Source organism: Eumetopias jubatus, unplaced genomic scaffold (genome assembly GCF_037043125.1).
Source record: "Eumetopias jubatus isolate StellerSeaLion01/CBP00866 unplaced genomic scaffold, mEumJub1_p1.0 scaffold_16, whole genome shotgun sequence".
In the NCBI taxonomy this organism is placed as follows: domain Eukaryota; kingdom Metazoa; phylum Chordata; class Mammalia; order Carnivora; family Otariidae; genus Eumetopias; species Eumetopias jubatus.
In genome coordinates this window covers 137,874-151,928 of record NW_028274822.1, presented here as the reverse complement: position 1 = coordinate 151,928, position 14,055 = coordinate 137,874, and the positions used below count along the sequence as shown (strand labels likewise).

The following is a 14,055-nucleotide window of genomic DNA, read 5'->3' as shown; positions in this document are numbered from 1 at the left end:
TTTGGTCAGGCCTTGTCCCCACCCCACTGGCTACCAGTGTTCTGAAATTTTGTACTGTAGATTAGATTTGCCTGTTCTGCAGTTTTATGTAAACGAAATTATAATTGCTCCTGTGTGGGATTTTTCCGTGTGGTTGCAATATTCCATTACATGGGTGGATTAGTTTATTGGTCTTTTCTCCTGATGGTGGACCAGTTTTTAGTCATTATGAATAAGTTTCTCCTTATAAAAGTATTTTTGTGAACATCTGTTTAGTTTTATAGGAAATGGCTACTATATGATTCTACATTCCTGTCAGTACTGTGTGAGGGTTTCAGTCGTACCCTTACTTACCATTTGGTGGTATTGGTTTTTTAAAAAATTTTGAAATAAAGGGGCACCTGGGTGGCTTAGTCAGTTAAGCAGCTGCCTTGGGCTTAGGTCATGATCTCAGGGTCCTCTGATGGAGCCCCATGGCGGGCTCTCTGCTCAGTGGGGGTCTGCTTCTCCGTCTCCCTGCCACTCTGCCTACTTGTGCGCTCTCTCTCTCTCTCTCTCTCTCTGTCAAATAAATAAATACAATCTTTAAAAAAATTTTTGGAAATAAAGCTGTATTACACTGGCAGTAAGAATGTTTATTATATTACCGTACAGTGTGATTATTAGCTGCATCTTCTCTGTAGATCCCTTTTTCAGGTTGAGGAAGTTCCTTACTCCTACCTTGGTGAGAGCAAAAATTGTGACTAGATGTTGAATTTTGTTAAAGTGATTTTTCTGTATCAAGATAATTGTCTTTTTTAAGTCTAATATAGTGAACAACGTGGTTTGATTTTCTTTTTTAAAAAATAAACTCTTAAACCAATCTGTATCTCTGGGAGAAATTCTGCTTGGTTCTTTTATATGTTGGGTTGATTTGTAGAATGTTTGTTAAGGATTTTTGCATCTGTATTCATGAGTGATATGGTCTGTAGTTTCAGTTTTTTGTAGTATCTTTGTCTAGTTTTGGTGTCAGGGTAATTCTGGCCTCATGGAATGAACTGGGAATCGTTTCTTCCTCTTTATTTTCTGGAAGTTTGTGAATTGATATTTTCTTCTGTAAATGTTTATTTATTTATTTATTTATTTTAAAGATTTTATTTATTTATTTGAGAGAGAGAATGAGAGAGAGCACGAGAGGGAAGAGGGTCAGAGGGAGAAGCAGACTCCCTGCTGAGCGGGGAGCCCGATGCGGGACTCGATCCCGGGACTCCAGGATCATGACCTGAGCCGAAGGCAGATGCCCAACGACTGAGCCACCCAGGCGCCCCTCTTCTGTAAATGTTTAGAATTCCTAACAAAGCAATCTAGAGTTGGGTTTTTTTTTTTTTAAGACTTTATTTATTTATTTGACAGACAGTGAGAGAGGGAACACAAGCAAGGGGAGCATCCCACAAACTTGATTTTACTATGTTTCCACTTTCATTCAGTTTTGAAATATTGTCTAATTTCGCTCCTGATTTCTTCTTTGATCCATGGATTAGAAGTAAGTTGTTTAATTTCTAGGATTAGGGGATTTTCTATATACCTTGTGTTACAGATTTCTTTAATTTTGCTTGAGTTGGAGACCATACTTCATAATTATTTTAGTCCTTTTAAGTTTATTGAGACTTACTTTATGGCTCTGCATAAGCTCTGTCTTGGTAAATGTTTCATGTTTATTTGCTGTTACTGGGTAGAGAGGTCTGTCAGTGTTAGGTCAGGTTGGTTGATTGTGTTTGGTCCTTTCTGACCTTCCTGATTTTTGTGTGAGTGTCCTACCACTCACTGAGAGAAGAGGGCGTGTTGACGTCCCCAACTATAAATTTGGATTTGATTATTTCTCTTTTCAATTCAGTTTTTGCTTCATGTACTTTCTCTTTCTAAAGTGCATACGTGTTTGGATTGCTTTGTCCTGCTAACGAATTGACCCTGTTACCATTATGAAGTGACTTCCTATCCATGTTAATATTCTTTTTTCCCCCTGAAGTCTACTTTGTGTGGTGGTAATGTAATTCCTCCAGCTTTCTTTTGATTAATAGCACGACACATCTCTTTCTTTCACCTTTCATGTGTCTATGTCTTTATATTTAAAGTGAGATTTTTGTAGATAGCATGTAATTGGATCTTGTTTTCGTTTGCCCAGTCTGATAGCCTATGCCTCCTAATTTAAGTATTTAGACCAGGGGTAGGCAAACTATGGTTTGTGGGACAAACCTGGCTTGCTATTTTGTAAATAAACGTTTTTGGAATGTAGCCATGCTTGTTAGTGTTTATGGCTGCTTTTGTGCCTGATGGTGGCACTGGGTTGTGTGAGAGCTTGAATGGCTGGCAAAGCTCTAAATATTTATTATCTGGCTTTTAGTTCAAGAAAGGTTTGCAGGGGCGCCTGGGTGGCTCAGTCGTTAAGCGTCTGCCTTTGGCCACGTCATGATCTCAGGGTGCTGGGATCGATGCAAGCTCCACATCAGGCTCCCCGTGCTTGGCGGGGAGCCTGCTTCTCCCTCTCCCCCTCCCCCGGCTTGTGTTCCCTCTCTTGCTGTCTCTCTCTGTCAAATAAATAAATAAAAATCTTAAAAAGAAAAAAAGAAAAGGTTTCCAGCCCCTGTTATTTAATATTAATTAATGGTTATTGATATGGTTGAGTTTGAATCTCCTGTCTTTCTGTTTATTTTTACTTGAATTTTCTGTTTTGGGTTTTTTTTTTATTCTTTGCTTTCTTTTGGATTGAATATTTTTCATGATTCCATTTTATCTCCATTGTTGGCTTATTAGCTATATGTATTTGTTTACCTTTCTAATATACTCCTTCACATATAAGAACTTTAGAAGGGTCGCCTGGCTGGCTCAGTTGGAGCGTGCGACTCTTGAACCTTGGGATTATGAGTTTGGGCCCGATGTGGGGTGGGGTAGAGATTACTTAAAAAATAAATAAAAATTAAAAAAAAAAAAAGAGGGCGCCTGGGTGGCTCAGTTGGTTAAGCGACTGCCTTTGGCTCAGGTCATGATCCTGGAGTCCCGGGATCGAGTTCCGCATCGGGCTCCCTGCTGAGCAGGGAGTCTGCTTCTCCCTCTGACCCTCTCCCCTCTCATGCTCTCTCTCTATCTCATTCTCTCTCTCAAATAAATAAATAAAATCTTAAAAAAAAAAAAATAACCTTACAATACTAGGCTTTTGTTTCCCATTCCAGCTTTTGTGTTGTTACCATATAGTTTACTTCTATATATATTATAAACCCCAGAGTACGTTATTTCCAATTTAAATCCTTATAATAGGGAAGCCTGGGTGGCTCAGTTGTTAAGCATCTGCCTTCGGCTCAGGGTCCTGGGATTGAGCCCCGCATTGGGCTCTCTGTTCCGCAGGAAGCCTGCTTCTCCCTCTCCCACTCCCCCTGCTTGTGTTCCTTCTCTCGCTGTGTCTCTCTCTGTCAAATAAATAAAATCGTTAAAAAAAAAATAAATAAATCCTTATAATAATTTGTACTTTTCTCTAGTTCTGAGTTGAGTTGGTAAGCAGTGTATTAGCATAGGTATATTTCAAGGCAATTGTTATATTATTATCTGGCTTAACTGATTCTTTTTTATATTACCAATCTTTATTATAAAAACGGCAATATAAACTGTGAAAGTTAGAAAGTACAGGTAGTCATTTCTTTAGAAAATAAAATTTAAAATGCCATGTTCCTGCCATTCAGAGATTACCACTATTAACATCTTGTTCAGCTTTTTTATTACTTTCTCAGTTACTTTCATCTTTCTCTGTCATTAAATGTGTGTCTTTCTTACTAACACCCAGTCCATATTCAGATCTCTCCAGTTTCCCCCAAATATGTTTTACACTTGGTTTGTTTAACCCAGGATTAATTGTGAACCCCATTGCATCTGATTGTTCAGTTCTCAGTGTCCAACACCCTCCACCCTATTCTCACCCCCTTTCTGTTGTGTTAGCCACACCCTTGTCCACACCGCCCTCCGCTGGGCTGACTCTGGGTGTCCTTGGTCAGGCACACACTGGGAGCTCCCACTTCATACTCTCCCTGGCAAATCCTCCAAGTACTCACCACTGATGGAAGACGGCATTCACTCATGCAGCTTTGATCTTTTAAAAATTATTGGTGGGAAATCTCACCTGTTTATTTCTTATAAAACTATAATTTTTATAATTTAAAACTTTAAATGGATTATTTCAGCCTTTTCCTCCTTTCTCGTGCTTTATGGGTGCTTTGCCATAGTCTGTTCATGGGCTGTGTTTTCATTTCACTTTCCCATGCAGATTTCTTAGGTGCTAAATAATCCCTTCAGGTTATTAAATATTTCTTTATCTTCTGAAATTGCTTAATGATCTCTCTTTTTCTCCCTTTTTAAAAGGACCTCAAAGGCTTTGATCCAGGAGAGAAGTACTTTTTTAACACATCATGGGGAGATATTTCTCTCTGGGAACCTTCTGGAAAGAAAGTGGTATGTATTTTTGTATTTGATTTTTATATTTCCTCAGAAGTTGGGGGTAAGTGTCACTTCAGTTCTGAGGAACATCACACGTTACTGGGATCAATAAGGAAGGGGGAGGCGGGAAAAAGAAAAACAAGTTTAAACGCTTTATAGTAAAGAATCATTGTTACTTTGAGAGTTTTCTGTATATAAAGTTGATAATGTGATGTAGTGAAACTATTTGTCCTTGATCATAAGATGCCACTCATGTAAGAAGGGCCTTGGATTTATAACTATTCTGAGTAAAAAAGAATTGCCATGTCATTATGTATGATGAAGGTTCATCCTGGTTTCAGAAGCCTCATTAAAAATGTGGATCTTTGATGGGGCGCTTGCGGGGCTCAGTTGGTTAAGCCTCTGCTTTTGGCTCAGGTCATGATCTCCAGGTTCTGGGATCAAGCCCCATGTCAGGCTCCTGCTCAGTGGGAAGTCTGCTTCTCTCTCTGCCCCTCCCCCTGCTCCTGTGTGTTCTCTCTCTCTCCCTCTCAAATAAATAAAATCCTAAAAAAAAAAATGGATCTTTGAGATGAGGAACACAGTTTATAATAATTGGAGACCTCAAACCTAAGCAGATTGAAACTAAATTATGCTTATTAAAGTGTTTTCTTCTGGAAAACCTTTCCTGCCACCCAGCCATCCATAACACTGGCACCTTCATCAGTATCAAGCTCAGCATGTCTCGGGTTTGCTTTAACTGTGTCCCCGTCTCCACCACCCTCCCCTCCGTTTGTCCAAGCCGTGTTGGCCTTGGGACTTTTGGCTTTAAAAAAATTTTTCCTATTACTAGTCAATCATTGTTCTGTCACAGTTTTCTTTAAAAACACTTCTGTTGCCAACAGTCCTCCTGTGTTCCACTTTTCTGCTTTTGGGTTGTGTCCCACCGGTTGGTCTCCTGCCGCAAGATGCCTTGAAACCACTTTGATTTGGTTATTCTCCTGCTTGAAACAGCACATGGCTGTTCAAATATGCCTTGCTTTGAAGACCTTGACTTCATGAATCTTACGTATCACTCTTTTTCTCTTCTGAATTCTCAGAAGATCCTCTAAAGTAACATGCAGTATAATAATATATAATTATAACCTTTTCATCAAGAAACACTTTTTGAGTACCTGCTACAAAGTAGGTAAAGCATTTTGAGTCCCTGATACAAATAGGTACAAGTTAGGTATTTTTTTCTTAAGATGTTTGTTTTTGTTGGGGTGAATAGGGCCTAGGCATAAAGTGTTAGCCGTATGAAATAGTAGAGATCGAATTTGTTGATTAAATACTATATTCAGAAAAACCACCACTGCCCAGTGTGGTAGAGACTGTGCTGTGGCTAGATGACTGCCTTACTCCTCTTTGTTCCTACGGTGGCAGAAATGTGCACTCAGGCTGGAATGTGTGGCCGATGCTACAGTGAGGTCCTCAGGGGCTCAGAGAAAAGAGATTTGTTAGATGTTAGGGTTTTGGGGACAGAGACCTGCTGAGGTTCTACTGGGTGATAGAACTCAGTCTGGGACCTGAGGAAGCAGCCTCAGACTGAGTGGCAGGGGGATGGTGCATGTCCAGGGTAAGGATTGCTGCCAGCACCCAGTCCCCCTCACTCTACTGTTCTGCATCTGGCCTTGGTCATTTTTCTTCCTCTGTTGCCAGTAGGGCCCAGGTCTCACACTTGCCTTGCTCCCGAGTGATCACTCATCCTGGAACTTTAACAGGGGCCTTTTATAGGAATATAGGCTTTCATTTCTCTTGGGTAAGTGCCTAGGCTTGAAATTGCTGGATTGTATATAGTAAATAAGTACATATTTCTCTTTATAACAAACTGCCAGACTGTTTTCCAAAGTGGCTTTACCATTTTTTCCAGTGATGTAGGAGGTCTAGTTACTCTGCATCTAAGCTAGACTTGATTCTGCTGGGTTATGGTGCTTATGGATTTATCCACTTATTTTCCACTTTTTAATAGGTGTGTAGGGGCACCTTCCCTGGCTTTAATTTGCATTTCCCTGGTGACTAATGATGTTGAGCATCTTTTCATATGTTTATCTGGCATCTGGAGGCCCTCTTTGGTAAAGTGTTCATATCTTTTGCCCATTTGCTAAAAATTGCGTTATTTTTTTCGTATTGAGACTTGAACATGTCTACAACATGTATTCTGGATACAAGTCCTTTATTAGGTATGACATTTGCAAATACTGTCTCCTAGCCGGTGGCTTGTCTTTTTATTTTTTAAACAGTGCCTTTTACAGAGCAGAAGCTTTCTTGCTTTGATGAGGTTCAGTTTATCAATTTTTTCTTCTATGGATCTTGTTTATGTTTTCGTATTTAAGAAATCTTTACCTAACCCAAAGATCTATTCAGCACTAGCAGTAACATGCAGCTGTTAGTAATTTCTGTTGGCTCTTTCATTGAGTGTAATTTTCATTGACTAACTGGTTTTTTACTATAGTATTTCTTTCAGTATAAAACACACCATTATCACTGGGATGCCTGGCTGGCTCAGTTGGTGGAACATGCTACTCTTCATTTTGGGGTTGTAAATTGGAGCCTCACATTGGGTGTAGAGATTACTTAAATAATAAATCTAAAAAAATGTATAATTCAAGTATAATTGACATACAATGATAGTTTCAGATGCACAACTGTGATTTAGTAACTCTTTACATTTCTCAGTGCTCACCATGATAAGTGTAATCACCATCTGTTACCGTACGTTACTACAAAATTATTGCCTATGTTCCGAGATACACCATTTTTTAATGAACCTCTAATAATACTAAAGCAATACTTCATTTAAGCTGTGTTGTACCTTTGAAGTGTTAGTTGTAAGGTATATTCAGATTTCTGAGATAGTAAAATATGGGGGGGATGGTCTTTTAGAATCAGTGAAATATGGGTTATTGTTTTTTTAGTTTGTGGTCTAGGGTTGGCTGTTGCTGTAGGTTTATTCTAGGTCCTATCAGAAATGCCAGAACCTGGGATTTTACTAATTGCTGAGAAGATAATTCCATGTTGTTGAACATATTTGGGTGATTTCTCTGACTTGTGGCAAGAGGGAAACCTGTATGAATAGGAGTGAGAAAACTACTGAATATGTGTGTGGGGGGGGGGACTTGAGAGCACAGGCTTAGGAAGGACGGGGTGACCCACTGTTATAGCAAGAAGCAGTGTTGCAGAGAGGTCTCTCCCACCGCCGATGGCGGGACCTCGGGTGAAGCGTTTAGTCGGCCCGGGTCTTCTCTTCTTCCTCCATGAAACCAGGGCCAGGCGTTCTGTGGTTCACCAGCTCTAAGGTCTGGACACTTACGAGACCAAAGACTTCGTGATTCTCAAACCTTCACAAACCAGCAAATTTTTGGATGTTTAACATCGCATTTCTCAGCCAGCCAGCTCTTGTACAGATGTCTGTCCATATGCTCCAAGCTTGTGGAATTCCCTCATGTTTGCCCTAGAGAGGAATTCTGCATTGTTGGTCTGTGTTCTGACCTGGAACTCCCTCAGGGCTGTTGTAGTGCCTTAGGTCCAGCCCTCTTTCCTTCCTGTTTGTCACATAGTTTACTGGACACTTGCATGTGGTAAGCACTGTCCCTGTGGCTCTTACCTTCTCTAGGAATGAGGGAAATAAAAGTAATAACGGGTTTAACAATTTGCATGTTAGGTTATTTGCAGATAAATTCTAGAGGTTTTAGAGTTTGGAGTAAAAACAACATTGGAACTATGGGAAGTGGGATGAGAAGGGGAGAAATGAACTTTCTCTTGCAGAGAATTGAGTGAATTTCTTCTACTGGAGTAACGAGATTGTGGCTTAGGAGATGGCTTGGAAGGGGTCAGCGAGCGAGGTGCTGTGGGCCAGGTCCTGTGTGTACAGTCTGCAGCTTAGGAATAGCTGCTTCATTTTTAGATGTTTGAGAAGAAAGCAGTGAGTACTGTCTTGTGACATAAAGTTCTATGAAATTTGAATTAGTGTCTGTAGTTGTATTGGCACAAAGCCATGCGCAGAGATGTGCATGTTATCTGTGGGTGCTTTGTGTTACAATGGCAGCACCAAGTAGTTGGCGTGGAGGCAATATTTAAAGGTAGGCCCTTTAAGAAGAAGCTTTCCCTGGTTAGGGAAAACACTGTTCTGTGAGGGGTGGTAGTATTACATTATCTAGCACATTAAATGAAGAAGCATCATATACTTGTGAACTGTAGAGGGTGTAGCATCTGATTTTTTTATTAAAGTATGCTTGACTTTGTTTTCTTTTAACAGAGATATCGAACAAAGCCATACTGTTGTAGCCTCTGTAAATACTCTACAAAAGTGCTTACCTCATTCAAAAATCATTTACATCGTTACCATGAAGATGAAATTGATCAGGAGCTGGTGATCCCTTGCCCAAACTGTGTATTTTCTTCTCAACCCAAAATTGTGGGAAGGCACTTCAGAATGTTCCATGCACCTGTTCGGAAAGTCCAGAACTACACAGTGAATATTTTAGGTGAAACTAAATCTTCGAGGAGTGATGTGATAAGTTTTACATGTTTAAAGTGTAACTTTTCAAACACTTTGTACTACAGCATGAAGAAGCATGTGCTGGTAGCCCATTTTCACTACTTAATTAACTCCTACTTTGGCCTGCGAACTGAGGAAATGGGTGAACAGCCGAAAACCGAGGATAGCCTTTCTACTGAGAAGATGCCACCATCTGACAAGTATTATTGTAAAAAATGCAACGCCAATGCCAGCAGCCAGGATGCTTTAATGTATCATATTTTGACATCGGACATACACAGGGATTTGGAGAATAAACTGAGATCCGTGATTTCAGAACATATTAAGAAGCCTGGACTTTTGAAGCAAATGCACATTGCCCCGAAGCCAGTGGCACCTTTGGCTGTACCCCCGAACAGTAGCGCCCCTGGCCTCGCAGCCACACCCCCTTGTTTTCGTCTCACCTTGCCACAGAACAGCCAGAGCCAGGCCCTGGTCCCACCAGTGACCACCGCCTCGGGCGCTCCCGGGAGCCTCGCCCGCTCCCCACCCGCCGTGGCGCAGCCCCACGTGACTCTGGTCTCCAGCCCTCTGCCTCCCTCCGCTCCCCAACCAGTCTTTCTTTCTCATGGAGTCCCACTTGCCCAGCCAGCAAACCCTCCTGTGTTGCCCTTGAGTCAGCCGGTCGGACCTGTAAATAAGTCTGTTGGAACTGGCGTCCTCCCCATAAACCAGACCATCCGCCCCGGGGCTTTACCCCTTGGCCAGCCTGTGGGGCCTGGCGTCCTTCCTGTCAGCAGACCTGCCGGGCCTGGCGTCCTTCCTGTCAGTCCATCTGTCACCCCCGGGGTGCTTCAGGCTGTCTCGCCAGGGGTGATTTCTGTGAGTCGGACAGCCCCACCGGGGGTCCTTCCTGCAGGCCAGATGGCCCCTGCTGGCGTTGTCCCTTCAGGACAGACAGCCACTTCTGGGGTTCTCCCTGCTGGCCAGGTGGTCCAGTCCGGGGTTCTCCCCGTTGGCCAGACGGCCCTGCCAGGGGTTCTCCCCACCGGGCTGACGGCCCCGCCACGGGCTCTCCCTCCTGGTCAGACAGTCCCACTGAGGGTGCTGCCTGCTGGCCAGGTGGTCCCACCTGGGCTCCTCTCTCCCACCCAGACGGTCTCGTCAGGCGTTCTGCCTGTGAACCAGGGTATCAGTTCTGGTGTTCTTCAGCTTAGTCAGCCTGTTGTGTCAGGGGTGCTCCCTGTGGGCCAGCCAGTGAGACCTGGGGTCCTGCAACTTAACCAGTCTGTGAGCACCAGCATCCTGCCTGCAAGTCAGCCAGTGAGACCTGGCGCTTCTCAGAACACCGCGTTCCTCACGTCAGGCTCTATTCTGAGACAGCTCATTCCTACAGGGAAACAGGTGAATGGGATTCCCACATACACACTTGCCCCCGTGTCTGTCACTTTGCCTGTGCCTCCAGGAGGCGTTGCTACTGTCCCCCCGCCCCAGATGCCCATCCAGCTGCTGCAATCGGGCACAGCTCCCCAGGTGGCCAGCTCCGTGGCCGGCATGCCGTCTCCTCCAGTGGTGGTAAACGCCACTCAGAATATGTTTGTTCAGGCCTCTCCATCTGCGGCAGATGCGAACCAGGCGCTCAAACAGGCGAAGCAGTGGAAAACCTGTCCAGTTTGCAACGAGCTCTTCCCGTCCAACGTCTACCAGGTTCATATGGAGGTGGCTCACAAGCACAGTGAATCTAGGTCTGCTGAGAAACTGGAGCCTGAAAAGCTGGCCGCGTGTGCACCGTTTTTAAAGTGGATGAGAGAGAAAACAGTTCGGTGTCTCTCCTGCAAATGCTTGGTGTCCGAGGAAGAGCTTATCCATCACTTGCTAATGCATGGCCTGGGGTGCTTGTTCTGTCCGTGCACTTTCCATGACATCAAAGGTCTTTCAGAGCACAGTAGGACTATGCACCGAGGGAAGAAGAAACTACCTGTGGATTACAGTAACAAAGGCTTTCAGTTGGATCTGGATGCTAACGGCAACCTGATGTTTCCTCATCTTGATTTCATTACCATATTGCCAAAGGAAGAGCTTGGGGAGCGGGAGGTCTACTTGGCAATCCTGGCTGGGATACACTCCAAGTCACTCGTGCCCGTGTACATTAAGGTGAGGCCGCAGGTAGAGGGTGCCTCCGGGAGCCCCAGCAAACAAGCACTGACTTGCCCCTTTTGCTTTGGCACCTTTGTGACGACTGAGGCGTATGAGTTGCATTTGAAGGAGAGACATCACATCACACCAACTGTCCATACAATTCTGAAATCTCCGGCGTTCAAGTGCATCCACTGCTGTGGGGTCTACACTGGCAACATGACCCTGGCAGCCATCGCCATCCACCTGCTGCGCTGCAGAAGTGCTCCAAAGGACAGTAGCTCAGACCTCCAGATCCAGCCAAACTTGATCGAGAACAGCGAAGTGCTCTTAGTGAACGGTGAGGTGATCCATGACTCCAGTTTTTCTGTGAAGAGAAAGCTGCCTGATGGCCACGTGGGGGCAGAAGACGAGAGGGACGTGGAGGAGCGACCTCTCATCATCAGCAACGATGCAGCCCTGGCTCCCGAAAAGGTGGCGAGTGTGGTGCCTTTGAAAAGACAAAGGAATGAAATCAGGACAGAGGGGCCGCTTGTTAATGATGATGCTCTTCAGATTTTAGCATTAAATCCTAAAAAATATGAAGACCGTTCTTATGAAGAAAAAAAGCAATTTCTTAGAGATTATTTCCACAAGAGACCATATCCTAGTAAAAAGGAAATAGAACTTCTTTCTTCACTCTTGTGGGTGTGGAAAATCGACGTGGCTTCATTTTTTGGAAAAAGAAGATATATTTGCATGAAAGCAATAAAAAATCACAAGCCTTCGGTACTTTTAGGCTTTGATATGTCTGAACTTAAAAATGTTAAACACAGGTTGAACTTTGAGTATGAGCCACAAAACTTGTAAAAAAACAAATTAGGAAATCTAAAGTACTAGATAATTAGTGGTTTTTTTCAATTGAGATTTAAAAAAATGTTATTTTCTTCACTGTATGTTGAACTAATCAATTTCAGTGGTCTTTATGCTGCTCTTTAGATTTATTTCAGGTGCTCAGAAAGACTTCTATATAAAAGAAGTGAATAGTTCTTTCAAGTTTATTGTTTCCTGCAGTTTGATTTTGTAACAAGTATTTTAGTTCTTCCCTGTCATGTAAATTAAATCCTTGGATCTTTCATGCACGTCTTGTTTCCCAGTAGTGTCAGTACGGTAGGATGGAAACTGAAATCTGTATGTTTGTGTTTTCGTTTAAGGAAATTTCAGCTTGTTTCAGAATACTTGATTAACTGCATTGAGCTTCCTCAGTTAGCTTCACATGTAGCAGCAGATGGTAAGCGTCCGTGCTGAGAGAAGTGAGTACACACCCCGCTGTTGCGTGTGGTTCCCTGAGGACGTGCTGCATTAACTTACGCTGCTTTCTTCTTTGCAAGGTACTTGCTTACTAGATTATGATTTTGATTTACATTTCTTCAAGTTTGTCCTAGCAGCTGTTGTCTTATTATAAATTCTAGAAAACCAAATGTTTTTCTTTGTTAAAATTATACTGAATCTGAAGCCCGCTATTTAGCTCATAAGAGTTATTTTACAAATAAAGCAATTCGGTAGATGCAGAAATACTTCTCAGTGTAGACTTCTCCCCTTTTTGATACGGTTGTAAGTCATTTCTCCATTCAAAAGTAAGACAATAAATTTTTAGTGCCTTTAGAATAAATGCTGAACACACACACAAACTCCTAACCTAGCTGTTGATAAACCAGTGAAAGGGAAGGACCATGTTACTCAGGAATACAATTTTTACCCCTGAGTGTGGATACTAACTGAAATGTAGACATAGGTTTTCAGGGGACAAAGTGAAATGAGTAGAGCAAGAGCCGTCTCCATGTTGGTGTATTAAATCTTTGACAGTTTCCTAGAGGTGAACATGTTTGTTCTGGAGAAATAGGCCCAGTTGTCTGGGTTAATGGGATGCTGTATTGCTAAAGAACTCCACTGTATTCCTGTCCTTTGTACAGTTAAACCTCTGGGGTCCCCCCCTACACCCCCCCCACCACAGAATAACTCAAAGCACCAGAACCAGCAATGGAGACCAGTCACTTTAGACCTTAAGTCATATTCCTGGTGACATACGGCAGAGGCACCTGTCCAGCACACTCAGAGGATGTGACAGTCTCTGGGGAATAAGATGATGTTACCATATGGATTTTAAAACATAGAATACTTGCATGTAATTGCTATAATGTGCATTTTTGAGGCAGTTGTGAAACTGGTCTGTGATTGTTGGTGTGCTCTGTTTAAATCCAAAAAGAGCTTGTTGAAGTTTATTTTTTTTTTAACCTATTGTTTCAGAGTGTCTATTTTGAATTAAAATTTGTTATACCACTGCAAACAGAACCGTTTAATTCTTTTAACAGGTACGTCACTGTGACTCAAGAATAATCTAAATGTGGAAGTAGATTCCACACTTGTTTGCTAAAAAACATTACTTGTCACTGTGAAAGTTAGCATAACCCAAAAGGGCTAATGAGTTACCACTGTCCCCACAAGAGACGTGGCTAGAGATTCTTGATGTGTCTGTAATATGGGCCTCCAAATGGTCAAAGCGGATGTTGGGTAGCCACGACCTTGCCTGTATCGAGGCTGCGCTGGGTAGTGTCAGTGTGGTGGAGGCCAGGTTTGGAGGTGCCAGTGGGCAGTTTGCTGTTTTGGGGGTGCTGGAGGGGCGGTTAACCCACCGTTCTTTAGTCTTGTGAATCAGGGTTTCTGTTGGCATTTGGGGGGGACCTGTCCATTGCAGTATTAGAGCAGCACCCCCGGCCTCCACCTGTTCCAAGTCAGTGGTCCTGCTGCTCCCCCCCCCGCCCCCCATCATAACAGCCAGAAATGTCCGCTGTCCCTGGGAGCAGAATCCGCCCTGACGAGAACCACTGTGACAGAGGAGTTCTGATTTCTAATTGTGGTGTTGCTGTCGCTCAGCCTTTGATGCCGAGTCTCTGTGTTGTGCTGGTCGCTGGTTAACGATTTCCTTTGACCCCTGTTTCCCCCCC

At 43.1% G+C, this 14,055-nt stretch overlaps 1 protein-coding gene across 3 annotated transcripts in view; it reads left to right on the top strand.

The window, feature by feature from the left end:
* Positions 1-13,834, top strand: part of ADNP2 (ADNP homeobox 2) — a 31,748-nt gene extending 17,914 nt beyond the window's left edge. For all 3 annotated transcript variants that reach the window (XM_088019649.1, XM_028095854.2, XM_088019650.1), the window contains 2 exons: positions 4,363-4,452; positions 8,714-13,834. In XM_088019649.1, coding sequence (XP_087875775.1) covers positions 4,363-4,452; positions 8,714-11,920 — 3,297 coding nt within the window. In that variant the 3' untranslated portion in view covers positions 11,921-13,834. The remainder of the gene's footprint in view (positions 1-4,362; positions 4,453-8,713) is intronic.
* Positions 13,835-14,055: the final 221 nt, after the last annotated feature.